The following is a 24,433-nucleotide window of genomic DNA, read 5'->3' as shown; positions in this document are numbered from 1 at the left end:
AAGCTGCTAACCACTAACAGCAACTATCCATGCGCAAAGGAAATTTGGTAATTTTTTACGATCGGTGCTTTTTATGTTGCTGTTTCTATTTTTGCGGAATTTATGCAATTTAAAACATCAACGCCATCATGACATTTCGGCGCTTTCATTTTTCTGCTTTGTTTTCACTTTCTTACACTGTTTTTAATGGTTATATTGGGGTTTTGTAATTTTAGCCAAAATTGCTATGTGGTAACTAAATGTAGCGTGTCTAGTTAAATATGCGTGTGTTTCTATACGTAAATGATGGATATTTAAATAAAATTAAAAAAAAAATTGCAAACTTGAAATGTCTTACAACACAATGAACACATAAAAACATATGATCACATGTGATTTCTATTGACGCATGATTTTAAATTTAGCAAGCTGATTTCTTTTACTCCAAATCCATTATTTATGAGATTTTAACGATGCTACAGACAATATTATTGATTAATTAATTTTGTTTTTTATTATTGTGAGCCCATAACCTACATATTTATATTTAGTTTTAATTAAAATATCAGTTGTGGGTTTAGTTAAGGTAAGAAATTTGATGTAGATGTGCAGTTATATTCATGTGGATTTAAGAAAATAATAATTTATTTCCAAAAATCTGATACACATAGACAATGGGCCAGTCGCAACAAGGTGGTGGTTGGAGGCATGTATTAACTTAGGCTTTGATAGTAATTTTCAAGAAACATTAAACTTTTTTGCTTTTAAATATTTTTTCTGGAAGAGAAAGTAGTTGCATTTCCTTTGTTGAAGGTTTTTTAAAAATCTAGTAACCATTTATGGACGGCTTCAAGCAAGTAAGGCACTTAATTTGTTAGATAAAAGCGAATCTTATTACCAAAATCTAGATATATCCGTAATACTACAGTAAACTAGTAGAATTCCTACATATTAGTCCAATTTCGTAATCTCACATAGTTCCGATCTGTTTTGTAAAACTTGGGGAACTCGACTTGATATAATTTTTAAGAGGAAGTTTATGAATGTTCGAATTCTCTAAAGCTTTCTCTCTAACTTAAACAAACAAACATTTAAGGCAGTAGTCTGCTTTAGAAGCCGAAAAAAGCGTTTTTTAGCAATTTCTTTTTAAAAGGAAATGAAATGTTTGCGGTGAACGGAATTTTAAGACGATAGTGTACTATATTTAAGGCTTAAAAAACAATATTTATTATTAAAAAAAATTGAAATTTTTTCAAAGTTGTAAGTATTTTTCTGGAGCGTCTGGAGTCTGCACTTGTAAATCGGTACCGGTGATAGAGGTCGTGCGAAGCATCTGAAACAGTCGAACCAAATTTATTTTTAATTTTTATAAGTTTCTTTTCTTTATGAACTAAAAAAATAACCGAAGAAGTTAAAAAATTCCAAATTTTTTCGAAAAAATCACTTTTTTAAGGAAAAATTGACTTTAAGTTGCAAAACAAGTAGTTTAAATTATACTTTTGTCCAACTTTTTTAGTTCAAATAGAAGAAAATTTAATACTGAAGCTAGATCACTTTGGTTTTTTTCGATCGGATATATATTCTTTTTGCTATCGCCGGTACCGTTTTCTAACACTTGTGAAAATGAAAACTCGAGAAAACGCGCTTTAAAGGCTGCCTGAGCATTCGCACCTGCTCGACGCTCGGCCACTAAAACTGATCTAGTTTCGAAAATATGTCGAATTGGTCTCTGGAATTTTACAGACATATTCTTGAATAGTTTTGGAAGAGATTTAAAACAAAACATGAAAATCGATTTTTTGAAGCCTGTAAAGCAGACCACTGCCTTAAACGTCTCAAAGGTCATATTTATGATTGCTAAAATGTTTTTGAATCTATCTCAATTAATATACTCAGTTTAGTAACTGGAATCTTACCTTTAGTGGAAGTATTATGTTTACAAATATTTACATAAATTCCAATTTCACATAACTCTGAAATATACCATTCAATTATTGAATTCTTGAGTGGAACTCAATCACTTAATTACATACATATTTTTATGCTATGACATGATGTGCATAACGAATTATGAAGTAATAAACGAGTTATTCAACTGATAAACTCAGCACCAGTATTCAAACAAAACCAACCAAAACACGGCTATCAGTTAGTCAATCACTTGGCCAACTCGCCGAATACACACACACTAACATACCAACAAGCTTGCATTCAAATGCGCAAACAACCTGCGTGGTTAATATTACATGCCGCCAAACATATTTATGCTCACACATAACAGCCGAAGCTTGCAAGTACCGAATGCAGATACATTCATATGTAAGGCACTCAGTCAGTCAGTCGGCTGACTTATGTACATACGTACGTACAACAAGCGTACGAAAGTAAGTCAGTGAGCCGATGAACCAGTGCAGCGGCAGCAACAGCACCAGCATTGCGGCAGCGCCAGTTGGCAAGTTATTTTGTTTAGTTAGTCATCTGATGATATTACTTCATACTTTTACATTCATGCTTTCATACAGGCAGTGTATAAAGAAAAACTCATTTATAGATAATATGCAATGCGACCAACGACCGACCGCAAATACAAGGCGGGCCGCATTGCGAAGAAAGGACGGTTGGACGGACGTACATATGTAGGTATGTTGGTTTGTATGTAGAAAGCGCTCATTGAATGCAGCGATTGGTGATGGTGGTGACGCAGATGCGGAGGGCGATAGCCAAAGTTGTGTCGTAACAGTATTTACAATTTCATGGGTTTCCCTTCGAATGAGCCAAAAAAAAAAGCGCAGAAGAAATAGCAGCTCATAGACGACAACAGCAGCCAGCAGCAAACAAGCGACAGCGATGAACAACGAAAACTGAAAATAAGCAGCCAACAACAATAACAACAGCCAGTGCCAGTAGTCAGGCAGTGGTCGTGGGCAATGTTGGTAGCGGTGGCAGCGACGACTTTCACTCTCATTATGCGGCGTTCGCTGCGTACAAATGCATGAATACACACACACACACACACATATATGCTAGCTAGCTTTTACGTGCGTTCATATATGAAAGTGGCAAAAGCTTTCCTATAACAAAATGCACAGCACACATAATATAATATATTATATCAACTAAATATGTAACCAACAAATATACCAATGTGTGTGTGTGTGTGTGTGTTTGTATGTTTGCCTGAAATGCGTTGGGTATCTGTATCACTACCGTCGTCTGTCTGCTGACGCTACAATCTGTTTCCTTGTGTGTTTTGATTGTTCGTATTTTTGTGTCTCTTGCCTTTTCTTATTATTTTGCGTTTTTTTGTTGTTTTTGCTTTTGTTATTTAATTTTTTTTTTGTTTTTTTTTGGCAACATCATCGACAATGTAATTATTATTTCGCTATCGTTGTGCTGACTTTTGCTTCCATCGCTTGACTGAGCGAGTGACTGAGTGACTGCATGACTTGCTTGCTTGTAGCATTTGACTTATTAAGTGTTCATATGTTTTTATTATAAATTAAGGTATAAGCATACACACACACACACACACATACACATGAATGCGTGTAGGTACTATACTTTTACTTTCATTTGCTTTCGCACTTAATTTGGCTAATGAAAAGGCGAGAAAAAAATATGTTTAAGTGAAAAGTAATTTCGAAAGTTAAAAAATGCCCCATAAGCGCGGCAGTGTGTTTAACTATTATTGAATTGGTAAAAAAAAAACAATAATATATGTATATTTATTTAATTTATGGTCTTGTAATTGTAAGTTAGCGCACATTCTCGCTTTGTTTTGTCTGCTTTTTCACTTTCATTTCGTTTAATTATTTTTTTACATATTTTTAATTAATTCATTTAAATTTTATATATTTTTTTTTTTGCTTTTTGGTTATTTCATTTATTTTTAACTTGTTTTATTTTAAATAATTTTTTTTAGTTTTATGAATATTTTTTTTAATTATTTGTTATTTTTTCAGTTTAATTAATTATATTTTTTATTTTATAATTAATTATAATTTAAAAAATAAATATTTTTTCTCTTGTTTTTATATTAGGTCTACAACTTTGCTTCCGCCGTTTTTTATGTAAATTTAAGGCTTTTTTTGTAATAAAACGGTTACAAAAATGTTATTCAAAATATTGGCCGTTGCTAGTACTCAGCGTGGGTATTCCATGCAAATGTCGAGATTTCGGCTCAAAAAGTGAACTTTTCAGTTGAGAATAAGTGTGGGATGCAAACAGATCTCTACAAATATTTTGTTGGGTTAATGTTGACGCAAATGTCCAAGATCGATATAAAACGATTTAATCGACCAGTGCTTGACCCTAGAGACATCTATTGGAAAACGGCGGAAGCAAAGTTATTGACCTACTATTTATAATTTAATTGAATCTTATGTAATTTCCTTTTTTATTTTAATTTTAAATTTAATTTAATTTTATATTTTCTTTCTTCTTAAAACAATTTTGTTTTTTAATATTATAAAATTATTTGATATTTCATAGTCAATATTATATTTTTTTGCCATTTTTTTATTACATGTTATATTTAAGTAATTTTTTACTAACTGTTCATGATTTTATGTATTTTCACTGAAAACATATTCAATTTTAAATTAAAATATATATTTCGTTTATTTTTTTGAAATAATTATTTTTTTATTATTATTTTATTTTATATTAGAATATTTTAATTTTTTTTTAATATTTGGCCATATTAATGCGCAATTTTATTGCTCTTTATTATCTTTCAACTAATAAATTTTGTATATTTTATATAAATTTTTATTAAAAATTTTATTTATACTTATATTTTACTTTAGAATTATTTTTGTTCACCATTTAAAATTAAAAAAAAAAAAATTTTAATCATTAAAAAATACTAAAAACATTTTTTTACGGTTACAAAATATTTTTAAGTGTATATGTATTATATATTTTTATTATTTATATTTTATTATACATTTTATAACCGAAAAAAATCTGAAAATTTTATAAAAAAAAGCGCAAGCTATGTGAAATTCATTCCTAATATTTATAAAGCAATTCTAGAGTTGGAACATATTCTAATATTCACTTCCGCCCAAACGTAGCAAAACCTCTCGTATGTATTTATGTATGTATTAAATATACCAAAAAGAAGTCTTAGAAATAACTTTCATTTGCCCAATTTCGTTAGTACAACGAAGGAAGCTTTTCTAACCCACTAACATACATATACAAACATACACACACGCAAATACCAATGCATTGGAGTACAGGTGCATATGCAAGTGTGTATGTGTGTCTGTCGCTGACTGCTGCCAATTGCAGTTTGGCCCCGGTAAACGGTATAAGCTGGTAGGCATTTTTTCTTATTTTCACTAGTTCTCCCTTATCCTTCGCGCTAACTTCTTATTGCATTAGTACATATAGTACTATACTTTAGTTAGTGCTCCCTTTAATATATACATCTATATACAGTTTTTGTTGTAAATTTGTGTTTTATTTTGCTTATTTGTTTTTTTTTTTGGTTTTTTTACCTTTTATTGATCCGCTAGAGTTGTTGTGTCCCGGCGATTGTACGTTGCTTTGCCCTAAATTGTTCGCGTGTGCTTCCAGCTTGCATGTAACACTGCTCCACATGTCAAACATACGTTGCGTATACATTATAGTAATTTGTTGTTGTTATTGCTGTTGTTGGTAATGTTGCACTTTTTTTAGTTTAGTTTAGTTTAGTTTGTATTGTATTGTGTGTTGTTGTGGTGTAAGTTTGCTTTTGCTTTTGCTGTCTAACAATGTATGTGTGTGCTTATGTTTTTGTAAAATTTTAATAGTAGTTGTTGTTGTTGTTGTTATTTTTATATGCTTTCTTGTTGTTGTTATTACGAAACTTTCAGCTTCAATAGCTTGTTGTTACTATTATTGTTGTAGGTGTTGTTGGTATGTGAGAAAAGCGTTTTAAATGGTGTTTTTGCCAACCAAGCAAGCTACAGACAGAGTTGCAGCTTTTTGCTTGTATGTATGTGTGTTATTTTAATAACTTATTTATTGATTTTTTGTTGTTGTTGCTGCTTGCATGCAGTTTATTTTTATTAAATTTTTTAATTATTTTATTTATACGTTTGTTGTTGTAGTAGTTATGCTTGTCTTGTTGCACACTCGCTGTCGACGCTTGTGTTGTGTTGCACAGCTTCCGTTTTTTTGCAATTTTTCTGTCGCGTTTTATTTTGTATTTTTAATTTTTTTTTATTGTTTGTGGGAATTTTATTAATTAACTTCGCGTTTAATTGTTCAATTTGAAAATTTTTGCGCGACGTGTAAAATTTTTGCACTTAAACAAATTGCAGTTTTCAAAAGCTTGCGTCCTCGTCTACGCGCCGCAGGCATTGCAGCTGCGCACATTTCGTTATTATTTATTTTTTATTGTTTTAATTTATTTTTTAATTTTTATTTAATTAAAAAATTTTTTTTCTTTTTGTCACAAATAAAATGTTTAACTTAATTGTTTGCAAAAAATTAGTTTTTTTTTCAAAAAAGTTTTGTAATCTTTTTTTAACAGTTATTACGTTTTAATAATGCAATGTAATTTTTGAAATGCTGCATTACAGTTTTCAATTATCAGCGTCATCTTTATTACCACTTTTTTATACAAAAAACTTTAACCGCTATGACTATGCTATGCTATGTTATGTATACTTTGCATAAGTTTATTTAATATATTTGTAATATTTTATTTTTATGTTAATTTTTTGCCAGGGGGGCCATTGCACTTCGGAGTTGTGTGTGTGTGTGTGTTATTTGCTTGTAAATTAAACTTGTTTACAGTTATTTTTTAATTTTAGTGATTTTGAAAATTATTTTTATTATTATTTTTAGTTAATTTGCGTAACGCGTTTAAGTTTTTGAAAGTAATTATTTGTAAGCCTGTCTTAATTACTTCAAGTTTCTGAGAGATTTTCAAAAAGTTTTTGAAAAAGTTTTTATTTTCAATTTTTTTTTTTAACAAAATGCTTTAATTTTTTTTCTTGAAATTTTCAAGTATACAAAAATGCTTGTTTTTTTTTTACTTACGACATATGTATGTACTATATGTGCATAGTTATATATAAGTATGGGTGTGTATATAAATTTGTAAGGATTTACGGTACTTGTTGAATTATTATTATTATTTTTATTTATAAAGTTTGAAACTGTTTTGTTGTTAAATATATAATTTTTCAAAAGTTGTTGTTGGCTGCAGTTACGCAATTCACTATACGCTTTCGCAGCTGATTTTTAACCCGTTTACGTACGTTTGCAACTGCTATGTATATACTATAAGTATGTATGTAAATGTGAAATATTAGTATCACAGTTTTGTTGTTGGTTTTTTTTTTAAATGATGCCGCTATTTTTTCCCGCTGCTGCTTTGTTTTTATAAATTTTTGCTCGAATTTTTATTTTAAATTTTTCTAATTTTATTTTATGCTTGTATATAAGTTAAACGTTGTTGTTGTTAAATTTGCTGTTGTTGTTGTTGCTGTTACTGCTTTTCGTATATATATTTGTTAATGTTTTTATTTTTATTTTTTTATTAATATTTTGTTTATGAAAAGGTACTATTTGCTGGTTATTTACTAATTAATAGTTTCTCATTGAAGTTTCAACTTATATATTGTATATATATTTAATATATATATATATGAATTTGCTTGTATTTGTATATATAGTTTATATATGTATGCGTGTGTAGATTATTTAACGTTTTTTGTTTTCAATTATTTAACTATTATTTCATTTTATTCTAAGACACTTGTTCGAACAATTAGAGCGAATTGTTTGAAACAGTTAATTTTCAAACAATCGTTGCAACAAAAAAAACAACAAATCGTTTCGTAATCAGCTTTGTCCCAATAGTTTATGCATTCAACAAAAAACACTCGCTACTCGCTGGCAGTGTTGGCTACTTTTTTCCGTCCGTTGACTTATGCGCGCATGTAAATTAAATTATAAAATCATTAAATTTTTTTGTTATAAAAATCATTAAATTTAGCTATGCGCTTTTGCTGTGTGTGTGTACATCGTCTCTAAGCCAACAACAAAGCGCTTTTAAAGTTTTTTTTTTCAAATTTCTCTTTTGATTGCTCCGCTCTCGGCAGCAGACACGCACACAATCGTATGTATTTGTTGTTGTTTGTGTATGTGGCGATGTGGCGTCTAAGTGCCAACTCGCAAACCGTTTGCGGAATTTCTTCTTTTGTAGAAATTTCTTAAATTTTACTTCCTCTTTTGATGGATTTTGTGAAATTTCTTTTTTCCCTTCCAAAAGACACACACTAGTGGTTACTGGTGCAGGCTTTGCGTGCGATTTTCATTTGATTTTGCAACAATTTCAGTTGGTTTGTATGCGTATTGTTGTTGTTGTTGTTGCTGAGTTTGATATTATTACATTTGGCGTTGTTCAGCTGCTGTTGCTGTTGTTGGAAATATTTTAAATGCGCTTGCTGTTCCTGCTGTTGTTGTTGTTGTTGTTGCTGACGATGACCAGCACAATGCGTGTAATTGTTGATTTTTTGGCTTTTGTTATTGCTGCTGCTGCTGCTACTTTGACTACCGCTAACGCCGCTGATGTTGTTGCTGTTGTGTTTGCTATTGCTGCTATTGTTGCTGGTGCAGGTTTGGTGAATGTTATTATTGTTGTTGTTGTTGTTGCTATTGTTATTGTTATTTTTACACTTTAACACTTTCACTGCGTTGTTGTGTGGTTGTTGTTGTTGTTGCTGGTCACTATCACTAATGTTGTTGTTTCGCTGCTGCTGTTGTTGTTGATTATGATTTCTCTTCTTCTGATGATCCCTTTGGTTCCAAATTAAGATTTCCAAAAATACGAAAATTTCACGACAATTTATTCCGGAAGACATTTGGAATTTATTTTATACAATTGCGGCGACGAGTCCATTTCAACTTTTAATGTTGTTATTGTTGTTGTTGTTTTTTATTTAAATATTTTTATATATTTTTTTATTACTATTGTTGCGTTTTTTTTTATTTTTTGAATATTACACTTTTTTTCTTGTTGTTGTTGTACACAAGTTGTGGTTTTTGTTCTGCGTTGCCAGAGATTCATGTATATACTACGTTGTTTTTGCTTTTAATTAATATATTTATTTTTTTTTGTCTGCCTTTTTATTTGCTGGTGAGGTCGCTTTATTTATTAATGAAGAAAACTTTTAATAAAATTTGTTGTTGTTGTTGTTGTTTTTGGTTAAGCGGGTTTGTTAGTAGTGTTTGTGGTTGGATTATTCGTTAAGTGTGTGTGTGTGTGAGAGGTATGACAATTTCGTTTATGAAATAATAAGCAATATTATTTAGAATATATTTTAACCACAATTTAATGGCAATTATCGCCTTTAAACTCGATTGTCTGTTGGCTGGTCAAGTGTTAGACGCGAAGTGGACGCGTATTGAAGGGATGATGCACGCATATAAATATGTACATATATAATCTGACGTGAGAAAAGCTATGGATACATATGATTATATTTATGTTAAGCGGCTACTCAATTATGTTAAATATACCTCAATATTAGAGAGCACTTACGAGTATGCAGCAGTGCATACAGTGCCCCATAAAATTGTTCAGTTTTATAGTTAAAATGATTCAAAAAAATTACTTTAATGAGATAAAGCTATGAGCGAATACTTATATGTATTAACAGTTTCCCATTCTAATCAAAAGAATATTTATGTAACCTAATCAGAGGAGAAGGCGGTGCCCTTAATCCTTTTTAAAATTGATATATCCCATACTACTATACGCGATGTATAAACTAATAGGTACAAAGGTCTGTAATTGTTTTTGGTACTCAAAAGTATAACTCGCCAAGCATTAGAGAGTAGCGAATCGAACAAACAATATCACCCGTTCAGACAGCGCCCGTGGATAGCAATCATGGCTGTAGTTGCTTTGCTCTCCTAATATTAGATTTAAGCAAATGTATTTCTCATATGCTTCTTTGCAATGCATATAACCTGTATTTAGTAACAAGTTCAATGCTATCAGTCACTGTTGTTTATACGCCTTAATGCGCTTGAGGGATGCTGTTGCTTTTCACACCAACGCAACTGTCGCACGCACCCCAATATCAATTGATGAGCAAATATTGGAGCCGGTTTGTTTATTGTTGGAGTTACAAGCGCTCCTCAATGATACTGAAATGAATAAATGTATGTATGTATATGCACAATTATACCAGCACTGTTATTGTTGTTGTTGCTTACGATGAGTTTAAGGAATGATAAGCAAAGGCATATAGCGAAATACATATGTTTATATATATATATATAATTGTATATACATATGTATGAAAGCATAACATGTGGAAGAATGCATTGTAACTACAAAAACAAAAATACATACATATATAAGCATACATATGTATATAGTTATGTAGCACGAAAGCTTCCAGCAAGCCCCATCGCCTTACTATAGGCTACTCCTATAGAAAACAAAAAATGCCGACAAACATTTTCCGCTACTGGTGGGTGTGTTAGCATATGCATTTGTCATACGCATACACGCAGTCCCTTACACTCTCGTATGTGTGTATGTTTATATTTACATAAATCCACACGACACTTATTTGAGTGCATATACGAGTATTTATATGAATATCTCTATCTGCTTCTATAATTGTGTGAGTGAGTGTGTGTTTATTTTCCACTTGGTGCATGTATGGGTTGCCTGGCAGCGAAAAATCGATAAATAAACGATTGTGGGGTGCTTCCGTGTACAAGTATATCACGTGCTCACTACTAGCGCCACAAATATACAAAACGTGAATACCTATATATAGTATTTGTTGGCTTTATAAAGAAAATGCAATTAATAAGATCGCGAGCTGACTCGGAAAAGTTAAATGAATGAAGAAAATTAAATTTAATATATAAATGATTTTTAAAGAGCTCAGACTTAATTTTTTTTTAATAAAAGTACATCGATATGTATCAAAAGCCCTTAAGAAAGTTTTATTTCTAGTCACATTAATTTTGCCAAGTTGAATTTGAGTTGATTATCGAATACTCGCTTCTGAGACACTAAAACCAGGACAATCATATTCTCATAGTAAACATTTTTAAATTCTAAATTTAAACTGATTTAAAATTAATTTTTGGACTGTTTACGAATCAAATAAATACTTGAAGCCATGAAAATTGATAACAATCAAAAAATCAAAAGCGATTTTCACCACAAAATTAGGTTTCCAAAGGTTGATGGGGTTAAAAGCGTCCAACTAGGTTTTAATCTTAGTAAAAGAGATAATATATTGAAATCTTACTGCTATTAATTATTTTATATATACACACTCGCAATTCAATTAATTGAATCCACAGCTCATAAATCAGCAGAAATCTCAAAAATATCCGCATAATTCCATTTATATCGAAGGTGTTGATGGCTTGCGTTAATTTAAGAGCGCTATCCGGCAGATATTTAAAGATATTTCATTAAATATTAAAGCATGCATACATATGTATGTATAGAGCTGTACATATGTATACAGTATATAATTTAATTCAATGAATCACTGCTGACCCAACAAAAATGCCTTGGTATGCGCGGCTGCAGTGTGTGAATGTGGAATCTCTGCAACACGCTGACGATGAGCAAAGCAACTGAGTTACAGCAACAGCAACAGTAAAAAAACGAGGAAACCAACTCAAACACACAGACAGACCTACACATAGCGCAAATGGAAAAAAGAAAGAATCCAATAGCAGCAGAACAGCAGGAGCCCAAAAGTTCTATGACCTAAAGCTCCACAGCTCGACGTTGGTGACAGCGAAGAACAGCAGAACAAAACAACAGGCCAAACGCGGGCACAGAGGCACACAGATACAGGCATAAAAAGAAATGCACAAATACCAACAAAAACACACACACACACACATACATATATATATATACCTCTACCTACTAGATATTGAATTTTATACATATTCATTCATATACATACATATATATATATATATGTCAAAATGTATATATGTATCTAGCTTAAATATAAATATGTATGTATGTATCTGTCTATATGTATGTCTGTATATAATAAACGTTTCAAATATGTAACCATAGCGAGGTAACCAAAGGCGGCTAGAATACCGGTATCTAACCGAATATAAACATGTTTACACTGTTGTCTAACAAGCATTTTACATATGTACATAACAACAACAAAAACAGCGCACACACACCTATATATGTATATATAAAATAACTGTATATGCGCATACTTGTTGGTAAGTGCGATTGGCACGCTACCACCAGCCGCTGAGTGCCATGGAATGGGTGGAATACGTCACCATGATTTGAGCCGCCAGCAAGCAGCACAACCAGCCATTCAAGCAACAACACTGGGGCAGCCAACTGAACTGAATAATCATAGAGGCAGCGCTATACAGTTATACAGTTATTTCTTAGCATGTATGCATACAATGTGATTGTATGTATGTATGTATGTGCGACGTCAGCAAGTTACAGTTACAACAGCGCGCTGCCTAGAACATCAGCACTAACAGCAACAGCAACAGCAACAGCAACATCTATAATAGCAACAACAAACAACTCAACGAATCATAACATTACATTAACGCAACACGAACGTGGCGCACAGTGCAGTCGACTGCGCTGCTAATTGCTGCCGACCGCGCTGCTCAGAAATTGTGCCAACAGCAATTGTCGGAGAAATTGACTTCGTCGCGCGACTAACTGCAAATGGTATGATTATAATGTGGCATATAAAAATATAAGCATGCGGCAATGCATCCATGCAACGCTGTGGCAGATTTGTGTGTTTGTGCGCAGAAGACAGGCTTAAAAGTAGGGAACAACATGAAAAAAAATAGAATGATTTTATTTATGCACATGCAACATGCCAACAGCGGCAGTATGCGGCAGCAAACAGTCGGCCTACAAGCCCCAAAAAAGTCAAGCGGCAGATCTCGGGTAAACAAAAAAAAAAAAAAGAACGATGCAATCTGCAGAACCCACAGTTGATTATATTCGCCGGTAAATTACATATATATGCTCTCTCTATGTTTGAATGCATGCCATTTGTTGTCAATTTTGCAGTGGCAATCAGTGTTTCTGGAAGCGGGTTCTTCCAGGCCACACACGTTGGCGCAATTAAACGATGATTTGGCGGTACAATGTCAAATATTAATAGCTCATTGCCAGGAGATTTTTGATTTATAAACAAATATACATATTTACTGTGTTATATTATTATAAATCTTGCTAGAAACAACTACAAAAAAAACTCAACTGTTGGTCTGATGGTTCCAATGTAGGTTCGATCTGTAGAGATTGAAAAAATAGTAAAGTGGATGAAGTAGGGAAAGAATTCGTAGCGTCTGTCGAGGGTCTGTTACATTTTCTGCTTCTGCTCTGGGCTCTTTTTTCTCAAATTAAGTGGGCTCTTTCTAAACTATATTGGGAACCAGAACGATTGGCCTTGAACAAACTCCCTTTGCACCAGATAAGTGCAAATTTAAAGGTTTTACAAAGTGATTTAGACATTGTCTTTCGAAACTGTGGAGCTTTAACCGCTTTATACACCTCAATAAGCGAATCCAACCTGAATCAAAAAGCCTAAAGTATCTAGTTCTATGTGATTTGGCAATAAAGATAAATTCCATAAAAACCAAAATAAATTGTAATACAATATAATTGAATATTTTTCCCACACTACACATAACAACAAAACATTTGCATGACTTCCGATTTTGATTTCGAATGACTTTGTGGTACATACATATGTATGTACATATAACTGTTTGTAATTTTATCAGCTTACAGATAAGCAATCGAATAGATCGCGAGTAGTCTGTTAATGCAGCCGGCAGACAATCAGTCACATAGAGAGTGTATGAATCTAACAGTTCGCGGCAAACAGTCGCAAACATTCGCCGCCTACAACAAATCGTATAAAACCCGGTGTTGACCGGCTCGCACCCAACCAACTACCCCATCAACCCCAACAAAGTCATTCACACATTCACCGAATTCCAATTCACCGTTTTCATAACCACTTCGACGTCGCCTTCAACACCGCGCGCAAGCTCGCTCAGCATGACAACACTCGTCGCCACACTCTGCGCTAAGTTTGCCGCTGTGTTCGTTCGTGTTTGTAGTCACAACAGAAATAACTGTGACTGAGACGTCAGAAAATGGCTATATGATGACGATGATGATGACGACGTCGACGACTACACTACTACGATAGCGTTAGCAGCGACGTCGACGTGAACGTCGTCGTACAGAACTCTAGATTGCTTTGCTAGTTGGTTGCTTGGCTAGGCGTCGTGTCGTTGACGCCGAAAAAGACCAATGACCTATGCTAGAAGAGAAGTGCTATGTTTGTACGTACGGTACTCGTATACTGTTACTATTACAACAACAACAGCAAACATTTCATTTCTCCATTTCTTTCGCTTGTTCTTCTTGTGCTTTGTGAAACAAATGAAATGCTTATTCTATGAGCGCGCACACACACTCAAATATACACTCTGAATGTAGATATGTATGATTGCACTAAAGTGTTTCTTATTCTGCCTGCTGGGTAGGCTACATACATAGCTTTTGTTCTACTAACAGTACGTAATGTATGTACGTATGTATGTAGATAAACAGCAGTGTAAGCATGAAATGAGTTTGGGGATAGTTTTGATATATGCAGTTGTTGTTGTTGTTATGCATTAGAGTGTATTTGCTTAAGCGCTTGCATTAAACATGTTAGCATTTTATTTAGAGAAACACTAGTTTGGTATTAAATACATATAAGCTATTGAGTGATATAAAAACAATTTAAAATTTGTTTGAAAAATAATTATTTAATTTTCCAAAAAAAAAATAGAAAATCAGAAAATTAATAAAAAAAATAGCTAAATTGAAAAAGATTTCTTTGACAATTTGAGGGCTTTAAGAACTAACTATTTTAGCTATAAGAACGGTAATAATTGCTGGAATATTATTTAAAAACCATATTATTTAAAATAAAGATACTAGACTTTGAAGACTGCGCTTTAAGAAGTCTCTTTTAGGAAATAAAAACTTGTTTCTGAGGTTTCAAGAATTATTTGTTGATATGATATTTCTTGATAACTATGGATTCTCTCTCAAATATCAACAGAGTTCTCAGTATTAACAGAACTGTTGGACTAGTACTAACCCATAGTAGCCTAATACCACCGCCAGTCTAAAGTTATTGGAACACACCATATGCTTTCTCGTACTGTGGCAATATTTATCGCCTCTAGTAGACAGTGTTTAGTCTATCGCTCGGTCTTCGTAGACGTTTACCAAATTTTTGACTTTTTTATTTTCAAAATTGGACAACGGTGCTGTTGTTGTTATTATTGCTTTTGGCGTGGAACTGATTGCTGCTCAGTTGGGTACGTTTGCTATCAGCGCTTACAATGAGTTATGTTTGCTGACAATAAAAAACACACGCACACATACGCCCATACAAAACGCACACAAAAAGCCCAAAAGCCAATAAAATATAAAATAACAACAACAACATCAGCAACATGACGGTGGATCGCTTTTAATAGTTTGCGCTCGTTGCATTGTAATCTACTGCCGTTGGTGGTTGTTCTTTTTTATTGTTTGCTTTTTTTGATTTTTTGGTTTTTTAGTTTTTTGAAGACTTTGCTCGACTCGCTCGCAAAAGAAAGCGTTTGCTATGTATAATGCATATGTTTGTATGTATGCACGTGCGTGAGTGTGTGCACTCAATCATAGAAAGCTATAGAGAATCATTTTTGTCCTATGCAAGTTTGTTCGCATACATCGGCTAGCTGGCTTGCTTGCTTGCCTATTTCCTTGCTTGGCTGCTCTATGGCGGCAGCGACACAAAGCAACGCACTGTGGCTACTACACTGTGCTACAAACATACACGTCTGTGTGTGTGTGTGTGTGGTTGCATATGCAATGCATGCTGTCTGTCTGCAAATGTCTGCGTGTTGGTGCTGAGTAAAGATGCGCTTTTAATTGTTCAGGAATTCATTGCAAATGTAGGCCAAATAGTTACTCACTCGCAAATGAGGGGATGTGCTGCAGAGCACATAGATTCAAAAACATACTAACATACATATGCATATGTATATATACATATTAACTTTTATATTTATATGCCATTACATACTCGTAAATTTGGGTTTCATGTGCATTGCTGATTGAATTTATTTTTTTTTTATGTGCATTTGCAGAGGTCATATAATTTGGTGGTGGATTTTCACAAATATTTTTCATATCGGAAAATGAAAAAAATATGAATTAAGCCTTAATGGAATGTCGCCGCTATCATGGAATTGATTAATGTGAAGTTAATGATTTAGATTTCGACACATAGATTATTCGGTGATTCTGTGTTGCGTTTGTATTGTAAAAAGTAAATGCAACTTTGAATAATATAAACAATTAAATTAAAAAAAAATTAGGAGCAAAGAAAAAATAATTGCAATTTTTAAAAAGACATAACATAGGAAAGTATTTTGTCTTTCCTAATATAATAGTGAATTAGTAATAATTGGAAAACATTGCGATTATTGTAAAAAATTGTCTCTACTCATTAAAAAAATGAAAAAAAAATTATATTCAAAAAAATATTAATAATTATAATAAATTATTTTTCATAAAAAAAATTATAAAAAAAAATAAATTAAAATTTAAATAAAAAAAATTGGCAACTAAAAAATTATTTTTTTTTTTACAAAAACGAATATTTAATGCAATTAATGGATTTAGGTTTGCTTGTTTAAATAGAGTTGATTCAAAGTTGTCGAAAAGTTGATTAATTAAAAAAATTAAAAAAAAATATATTCAAAAAAATATTAATAATTATAATAAATTATTTTTCATAAAAAATTATAAAAAAAATTAAATTAAAAAATAAAATAAAATTTAAATAAAAAAATTGGCAACTAAAAAATTATTTTTTTTTACGAAAATTATGGCATTAATGGATTTAGGTTTGCTTGTTTAAATGGAGTTGATTCAAAGTTGTCGAAAAGTTGACTAATTAAAAAAATTAAAAAAAAAAATATATTCAAAAAAATATTAATAATTATAATAAATTATTTTTCATAAAAAAAAATTATAAAAAAAATTAAATTAAAAAATAAAATAAAATTTAAATACAAAAATTGGCAACTAAAAAATTATTTTTTTTTACGAAAACGAATATTTAATGCAATTAATGGATTTAGGTTTGCTTGTTTAAATGGAGTTGATTCAAAGTTGTCAAAAAGTTGACTCATTAAAAAAATGAAAAAAAAAAATTATATTCAAAAAAATATTAATAATTATAATAAATTATTTTTCATAAAAAAAAAAATTATAAAAAAAATTAAATTAAAAAATAAATTAAAATTTAAATAAAAAAATTGGCAACTAAAAAATTATTTTTTTTTTTACGAAAACGAATATTTAATGCAATTAATGGATTTAGGTTTGCTTGTTTAAATGGAGTTGATTCAAAGAAATAGTTATTATATTATTTAAATTTCCATTAAAATAATTACGGATTCTAAGACTAACAAATTTGAGTTAAGATTTGAGTATTTTCTATCTAAATGGAAAAATGTTTTAAAAGTTCTATGGAGAGTATTTGGAAAGAAGTGGTCATAAACGATTAGAGAAATTATCAAATTTTTTTTACGCAGGTTGGGTGGTGTTTTCAAAATAATGGTGTATTTAAATAATGGCGAGTATTGCTTTGATTTGACGAATTTACTCTCAAAAGTTACACACTGAAAATCAGCAAAAAAATTACTTTGCAAAAGTATGTATGTTTCAATAAAGCCTTTTCGGGTGAAAATTTCAACAATATTTATAACTTAGAATTTTTATATCTACATATGTAAGGACTTAAAGAACATCACATAGACAATGCAGCCAGCAGACTTAATACTATATTCAGATAAATGCGATATATCTATTTGTACAATGAAAGCTGATGATTTTGATGGTGAAAATATTAAAAAAAGAATATTGCTTATTATTTCATATTATTCGAAAATTGTTTGTGGTTGATTTTTAATAATAGATTTTGTAACGCAAATTAATTGCTTTTGGGATTTTTTTGTTTAATAATATTTTGTCGAAAAATCGAATTTTGTGTCCGAAAATATTGATTAGTTTTTGCATATTTTCAATAAACTATTATCGTTCCAAATTGTTCAGCAATTTTTCGCTATTTTTTTTTTGCCAAACATTTCGATTTTCAATTAAATTTTGTCTTTTCCAAGAATTTTGCCTTTCGTTTGCATTTTGTTTTGCGACAATTTGGATTACGGTTTGCATGTTCGAGGGGTGGCACAGGGTTGTGGAAAGGTTGGGGGTAAAAGTACATAAGTAGGCACCTCTTTCATAATTCACACCCCGGCTATTACGCTTGGCATTGCCTTTTTTCGTATTTATATAATTTTTCTTATGCGTAGCTATGCTCCGTTCAACGCCCAACTACTACCACCACAGCTGTAATACTCGTACGCATATCCAACGCATATCCATGCAACGTACTCGACTGCTAGCGCGCTTCATTAGCGGCTTTGCGGCGGTCGCTTCATTGGATCGAAATATCTGGCTTGATTTGCAACTGTTTTTCTATTATTATCACTTAATATTTTCACACAATTTTTTTCGTTTGCACTAAGCTGAGCACTGCACTTTTCATGCTGTTTGGTTTTCGCTTGATTTTCGGCACATATGTAAATATTTTTTTATATTTTTAATTCAATATTTTCGCAGAAGAAGAAATATGTAGGTTTTTGTTATTGTTGATATGCTCTTCATATTTTCAAAAATCATATTTTATGCTCAGAATTAATTCTTATTTAATTTTTATGTTTTGAAAATGCACACGCGTTGTTGCTATTTACTTATTTTATGATTATAGATTTTCTTCATTTTTCTTTGCATATTTTTTTTTTCATTTTCATTTTCATTTTGAACACATTGAATTTTGTTTGATTTCAAAAAATCTGCACATTTTTTCTTCAATTTTTGCCATTCACAGTTTTTCGCCTCCTCCTAGTTTTTTGCTGAACGTTCGCCAGCAGCAGCAGCACGACACTGCTGTTGTTGGCCATTGAAATTGTCTATGCGTTCGTTCGGGCGCTCGTGCACTCGCTCACTGTAGCGCTATGCGGCTGCTTCCTGTTTCGGAAATTACGTCACTTCCGTCACTGCGGCGCGCACCGTATTGCAGCGTTTTTATTCTAACGGCCCGCTGTTGTTGTTGCCGCTGCTGCTGCTGCTGAGTGCTGCAATGCAGCTTGTGCATCGCTCGAGTGTTTATGTGTGTGTGTGTGTGTGTATTGTTGCGTTGCGAACGATGTGTGCCGACACGACTACACGACAACGACGACGACGACTTCGTGCGCGCTGGTTGCAGGCGCGACGCACCAGGAAAGCCGGGCAGCTGGTCGCTTGCCGGGGGGTGTCTGTTGGACGGCTGGGTGTTTGGCTGACAGCAAGTGCCGTTTTGTAGGCTCCTGCATCTAGCGGCCGGCCTCAATGCACCAGCCGGCAAGGTGGCGCATTGCGCAAGCGGTGTGCGGTATAAACAGAGAGATAGAGAGAGAGAAACAGAGCGCGAAGAGTTGGAAGGGGAGTTAGGTGATGGGTGTTGCAGGCGCAAGGATGCAGGCACCAACGAGCGACGGCTGTAAGCCAACGACCGTCCAACGACCCTGCGACCGAGTGACCGACCAAACGACCGACCGTTAGTTTGCCGCTTTAAGACAATTTTTACAGATTTCGTGCGAAGTTTTCAATTGGAAAACGCAACCGCGGAACCACAAACGCAGTTACTTTAATAATAAACCGTTAGCGCGTATCCGTAAGCGTTTTAAAATTGAAATATATAACGTAACGTAACCGTTTTGCGTTGGAGTTGCACACACAGGACACACACACAGTTCAAACGTCACTTTGAAACACAGCACTTTGCACTTTTCTTTACTTTCTTATTCAAAATCTTTTTTATTAAATAATTTTTCAAAATAAATTTTAATTTTTTCTTTGCTTGCAATACCTAGAGTATCCATGTACGTGAATGCGTAATGAAAAAAATTTCAAATGTAATTTCAAATCGAATTTTGTAGAATTGTATTGAGTGGTGTACTACATCAAGTGGAGAATAATTTGATGATTATGATGTTGTTGATGTTGTACGCAACGCGAGGCAACGCAACATATCCGCGATACGTTCAATGCGAAGTGTAGCCAAAGACTGCCTCAAAATGTTATCGAGTTCGTTGTATTCCATCATCGTCAACGCTCCACATTGCCGCGCGCGCGGACTTTACAACAACAGCACAGCGCCAACGACAAGCAAAGACCCACCAACAACAGCGCCGAGTGACGTCGCTGCCACAGCGTTGTGGCAGTGGCAGTGGCAGCAACTGCGCAGCGCTGAAACATACCAACACACACATATACACACTCAAAACTAATGTACAACAACTAGTGTTGGCGGCGCTGCCAACAAAAGCGCAGCAAAAGAAGAGCCAAAGCGCACAAAGTAGCAACCGGGAAGAGTTACGAACACACACACAGATACTCACATACTCACCGATATTCATTTCGCTACGCAATGCTCTGGATAGTTTGCTTCGTGCTACGCGCGCGGGGGGCGGCGTGCTGACGGCAGGCGGTAGCCACTGCTGTAGTTGCTGAGCAAACGAACGGTACCAAAGCTACATAAGCATTTAGCTATACATATACACACACAAACATGCGAGCGGCGATAGTGCACGAGTGTGGTGGTGCGGCGCAGTCGCCAAGAGCCGGCAGCAATCGGGAAAAGCGCGAGTAGCAACGGGCATACCGGGATAGCGCTGCCGACTTCTGTGACGTGGTGGGGGCAAACACACATACCTACTTATAAAGCAGAACTTGTGCAGCCAAAGCAATATTTATAAATGAAACATACAGCTAAAGAGCGCAGCGCCAGCCACAACACTACGCCAATGACTATAGATAGTTTTCGCCTGTGCTGAGTGGGTATTTGTGTGCCGCGATTTTTGCCTCTTTGCTTTCGCCGATCATTCACATGCTAGCCAACGCACGAGTATTGGTTTTGATGATGATGGTGGTGTTGGCGCAGCGCGCTGCCGCTGTAACTGAGAGCTTGCAGAGCGCACACTGTGTGCTTGTGTTGGTAAGCGTTTAAATTCTCATTAAAAATGACTTCGCGCTCTTTCATTACATCGCTCTCTTTGCTTGCAGCGGCAAGAGTATGCAAGCTGTAAAGCGTTTTCGAAACAGCTGTTTACAAAGTGCGCTTTTGAGGCTGGTGGAAGGCATGTCTATATGTAAGTTGTGGTGGCGGAAGCATAAAGGCAGATATGTATGTATGTACGTACGTATATAAAGATAGATATTTTGATTCATATTTTTTAAAAACAAAACATACATAATTAATACATATCTATAGGATCACATGTATATTTAGGCTTGACAACGAAAAAATAGTTTTTCTGACTTGATTGAATTGTACTGCTTAAAAGGGTACCTGGGAGATATACATATATAAAATTGGAGGGACGAAAATAAATGCTAATTTTATTTGAGACATTTAAACATTCAAGTTGTCATAGGTTCATATTCAAAATTGCTGATAATTTTGATGCAAGTTATGGTAATCCTCATCCAACACAAGTTCGAGGGGGCCACAATTTTTATGCTCTCGCAACAAATGTTGCTAAAGAGAGTATTATAGTTTTGTTCACATAACGGTTGTTTGTAACACCCAAAACTAAACGAGTTAGATATCGGGTTATATATACCAAAGTGATCAGGGTGAAGAGTGGAGTTCAAATCCGAATGTCTGTCTGTCCGTCCGTCCGTCTGTGCAAGCTGTAACTTGAGTAAAAATTAAGATATCTTGATGAAACTTGGCACAGTTATTTCTTGGCACCATAGGAAGGTTGCTTGAAAATGAGCAAAATCGGACCACTGCCACGCCCACAAAATGGCGAAAACCGAAAACACATAAATTGCCATAACTAAACCATAAATAAAGCTATGGAAATAAAATTTGGTATGAAGGATCGCACTATGAAGGGGCATATGTGGATGTAATTTTTTTGGGGAAGTGGGCGTGGCCCCGCCCCCTACTAAGTTTTTTGTACATATCTCGCAAACCAATAGAGCTATATAAACCAAACTTTCTGTAGTCGTTTTTTTTAGCCACTTCCTAATACAGTCCAAAACTTAAAGAAATCGGATCATAACCACGCCCACCTCTCATACAAAAGTTAGGTTGAAAATTACTAAAAGTGGGTTAACTCAATAACCAAAAACGTCAGAAACACTAAATTTCACATGGGAAATGGCAGATGGAAGCTACAGTCAGTTTTTTTACAAAATGGAAATTGGGCGTGGCCTCGCCCACTTATGGGTCAAAAACCATACTACTACTCGACCGATTTCAATGAAACTTGGTTTGTAATATTTTCTTTACATCCCAATGATATGTTGTGAAAATTGGGCAAATCACTTTACAACCACGCCTACTTCCTGTATACTAGAACTTTGAAGACTATCTGAATCGCTTACGTTACAATATATAAAGTAAGCACTAGTGAAGATATCGGTGCAGAACTTTGCACAAATACTACGTTTATAGTGTGGCAGCCCCATTCTAAAAATCGCCAAAATCGGACCATAGGTTTTTAAGGCTCCATATATCAAACATGAGGACCTCAGTGCTACTAACCTAATATTAGGGTTTCCAACTTTCTATGGACTTTATATAATATATAAGACGAATATGTGGGTCAAATTGTGTATTATATTAATAAAGTTACATAAATAAATTGCGAGAGTATAAAACGGTTACACCCGAACTTAGCCCTTCCTTACTTGTTATCAATTTCTTTAGTTCGAAAACGTTTCAATATAGTAAAAACTACATCTGAGGGCATATCTGTGAGAGTAAATTTGTTGCTCTCCACCTGTGACTTGGGATTAAGTCCGACATTTACTTCTTGTAAATTAATGGGAATTAGCCAAAAATCAGTAAATAAATTTTTTACATGCTACCGTTACAGGAAATTTGGTTCAATGACCTGCATCAATATTCTTGAAATATAGTATTCCTTATCTCATACGAGTGTGCAGTTTGGCTTTTTGACAGACAGAAACAGATAATTCATTACTAAATGAAACACCATATATATACATATATATATATATATATATATATATATATTTATAAAGAAATTCCAAACAAATAAATCCAAAACCCTCTGCATCTGACTTAATATATTTAATATATTTGAGATTAAAACTGTTACTTAAGTAAACTAGTTGACTTTGATATGAAAACTGACCTATGACCTCTATGTTGGTATCCAACTTTGACCTCTTATGTCATCTATCATATAAGCTTGATCGAAAAATATTACACACAATTGAAATAAGTAGAAATGGATGTTTGTACTAGATTTAATCAGGACGTTTCCGATAGTTCAATTTCGAAAATAGAAGGCGAATATTTTGACTTTGATGGCTGATCGATTTTCCGATGATATTAACAAAGTAAAAACTTATATAGTTTTTTACAAAAATTTCGCAGTATTTAATTTTAATGAAAATTATGAAGGTAAATGTTAGGCACAAAATAATAAGTAATTCCATATAAAATATTGATATCTTATACATCAATAATATAGTAGAAACTTATGTGACCTTCGTCATTCAAGTGCTATTTATTGTAAGAATACATACATATGTATGTATATTTAGATATTTTACAAAATTTATATGTATCTATACAAAAACCATTTATCACAAGAATTTCTTCCACTCATTTATGCTTATATTGTTCTAAAATTCCTTTATGCACATATGTCGTTCCATATAATTTTCCAGCCAACTGTCTAACTTCGTATACTTGTATATAAATATTCAATATATTTTAGAAAACATTAAATCTATGTCATGCATTGCATTAACCAGCAGTGGTATATATGCAGGTATATGTATATAAATAAATATATGCAAAATAGTACACAAGCATATAACAACAAATGCAAATATAAATACATACATACATACATACATACAAACATACATAGAAAACTTTAAAGTATGCAAAGCAAGTTCAATTTTGGCATGCGACTTCTGCACACGCACAAAGGGTTAGCACATATGCATATATCCAATATATACATAAATACTTTTATATGCATGTAATTGAAAGACTAGCTAACCCCCCTTTCAAAACTTCTAGTTGACTTCGGTCGAAAATGTTCCATTTTTTCCTTTGCTATGGCGCTGCATTTGAAAGTGAATTTTAGCGATTTTCTCTGCTGCTTCTGCCACTTCTACTTCTGCCTGCGTCGCAGTCACTCACTCACTACTGTGCCTGCCATGCGATTTGAACCAATTTTAATAGATTGCCATCGCAAACGTTTGGCAGCGAACGCATCT

General features: G+C 33.4%; 2 protein-coding genes across 5 annotated transcripts in view; both read right to left on the bottom strand.

Moving 5' to 3' along the window:
* LOC105212154 (probable nuclear hormone receptor HR3) overlaps positions 1 to 24,433 on the bottom strand; it is an 81,614-nt gene that overhangs the window by 32,175 nt on the left and 25,006 nt on the right. The window contains exon 1 of one of the 3 annotated variants that reach the window (XM_029040110.2): positions 5,487 to 6,391. The exons of the other annotated variants lie outside the window; for them this stretch is intronic. Coding sequence (XP_028895943.1) covers positions 5,487 to 5,613 — 127 coding nt within the window. The 5' untranslated portion in view covers positions 5,614 to 6,391. Of the gene's footprint in view, positions 1 to 5,486; positions 6,392 to 24,433 lie in introns of those variants that run through there. 3 annotated transcript variants of the gene reach the window in all.
* LOC105212153 (myb-like protein AA) lies at positions 6,737 to 20,207 on the bottom strand. 2 transcript variants are annotated; one of them, XM_054233239.1, is made up of 2 exons: positions 20,028 to 20,207; positions 6,737 to 9,130 (listed from the first exon to the last, which is right to left on the bottom strand). In XM_054233239.1, the coding sequence occupies exon 2, from the start codon at positions 8,844 to 8,846 to the stop codon at positions 8,262 to 8,264; it is 585 nt and encodes a 194-aa protein (XP_054089214.1). In that variant the 5' UTR covers positions 8,847 to 9,130; positions 20,028 to 20,207; the 3' UTR covers positions 6,737 to 8,261. The 2 variants fall into 2 exon arrangements, with proteins under 2 accessions (XP_054089214.1, XP_054089213.1); XM_054233238.1 differs by lacking the exon at positions 20,028 to 20,207 and adding an exon at positions 18,352 to 19,984.

The sequence above is a fragment of the Zeugodacus cucurbitae genome, chromosome 6 (assembly GCF_028554725.1).
Source record: "Zeugodacus cucurbitae isolate PBARC_wt_2022May chromosome 6, idZeuCucr1.2, whole genome shotgun sequence".
NCBI classification, from domain to species: domain Eukaryota; kingdom Metazoa; phylum Arthropoda; class Insecta; order Diptera; family Tephritidae; genus Zeugodacus; species Zeugodacus cucurbitae.
Note: the sequence above shows the minus strand (reverse complement) of the source record. Positions and strands in the feature narration are given on the sequence as shown.

What these genes read in the sequence shown, in the direction of transcription:
- LOC105212153 (XM_054233239.1), bottom strand. Translation starts at nt 8,846, where the DNA reads ATGTCTTCCGGAATAAATTGTCGTGAAATTTTCGTATTTTTGGAAATC.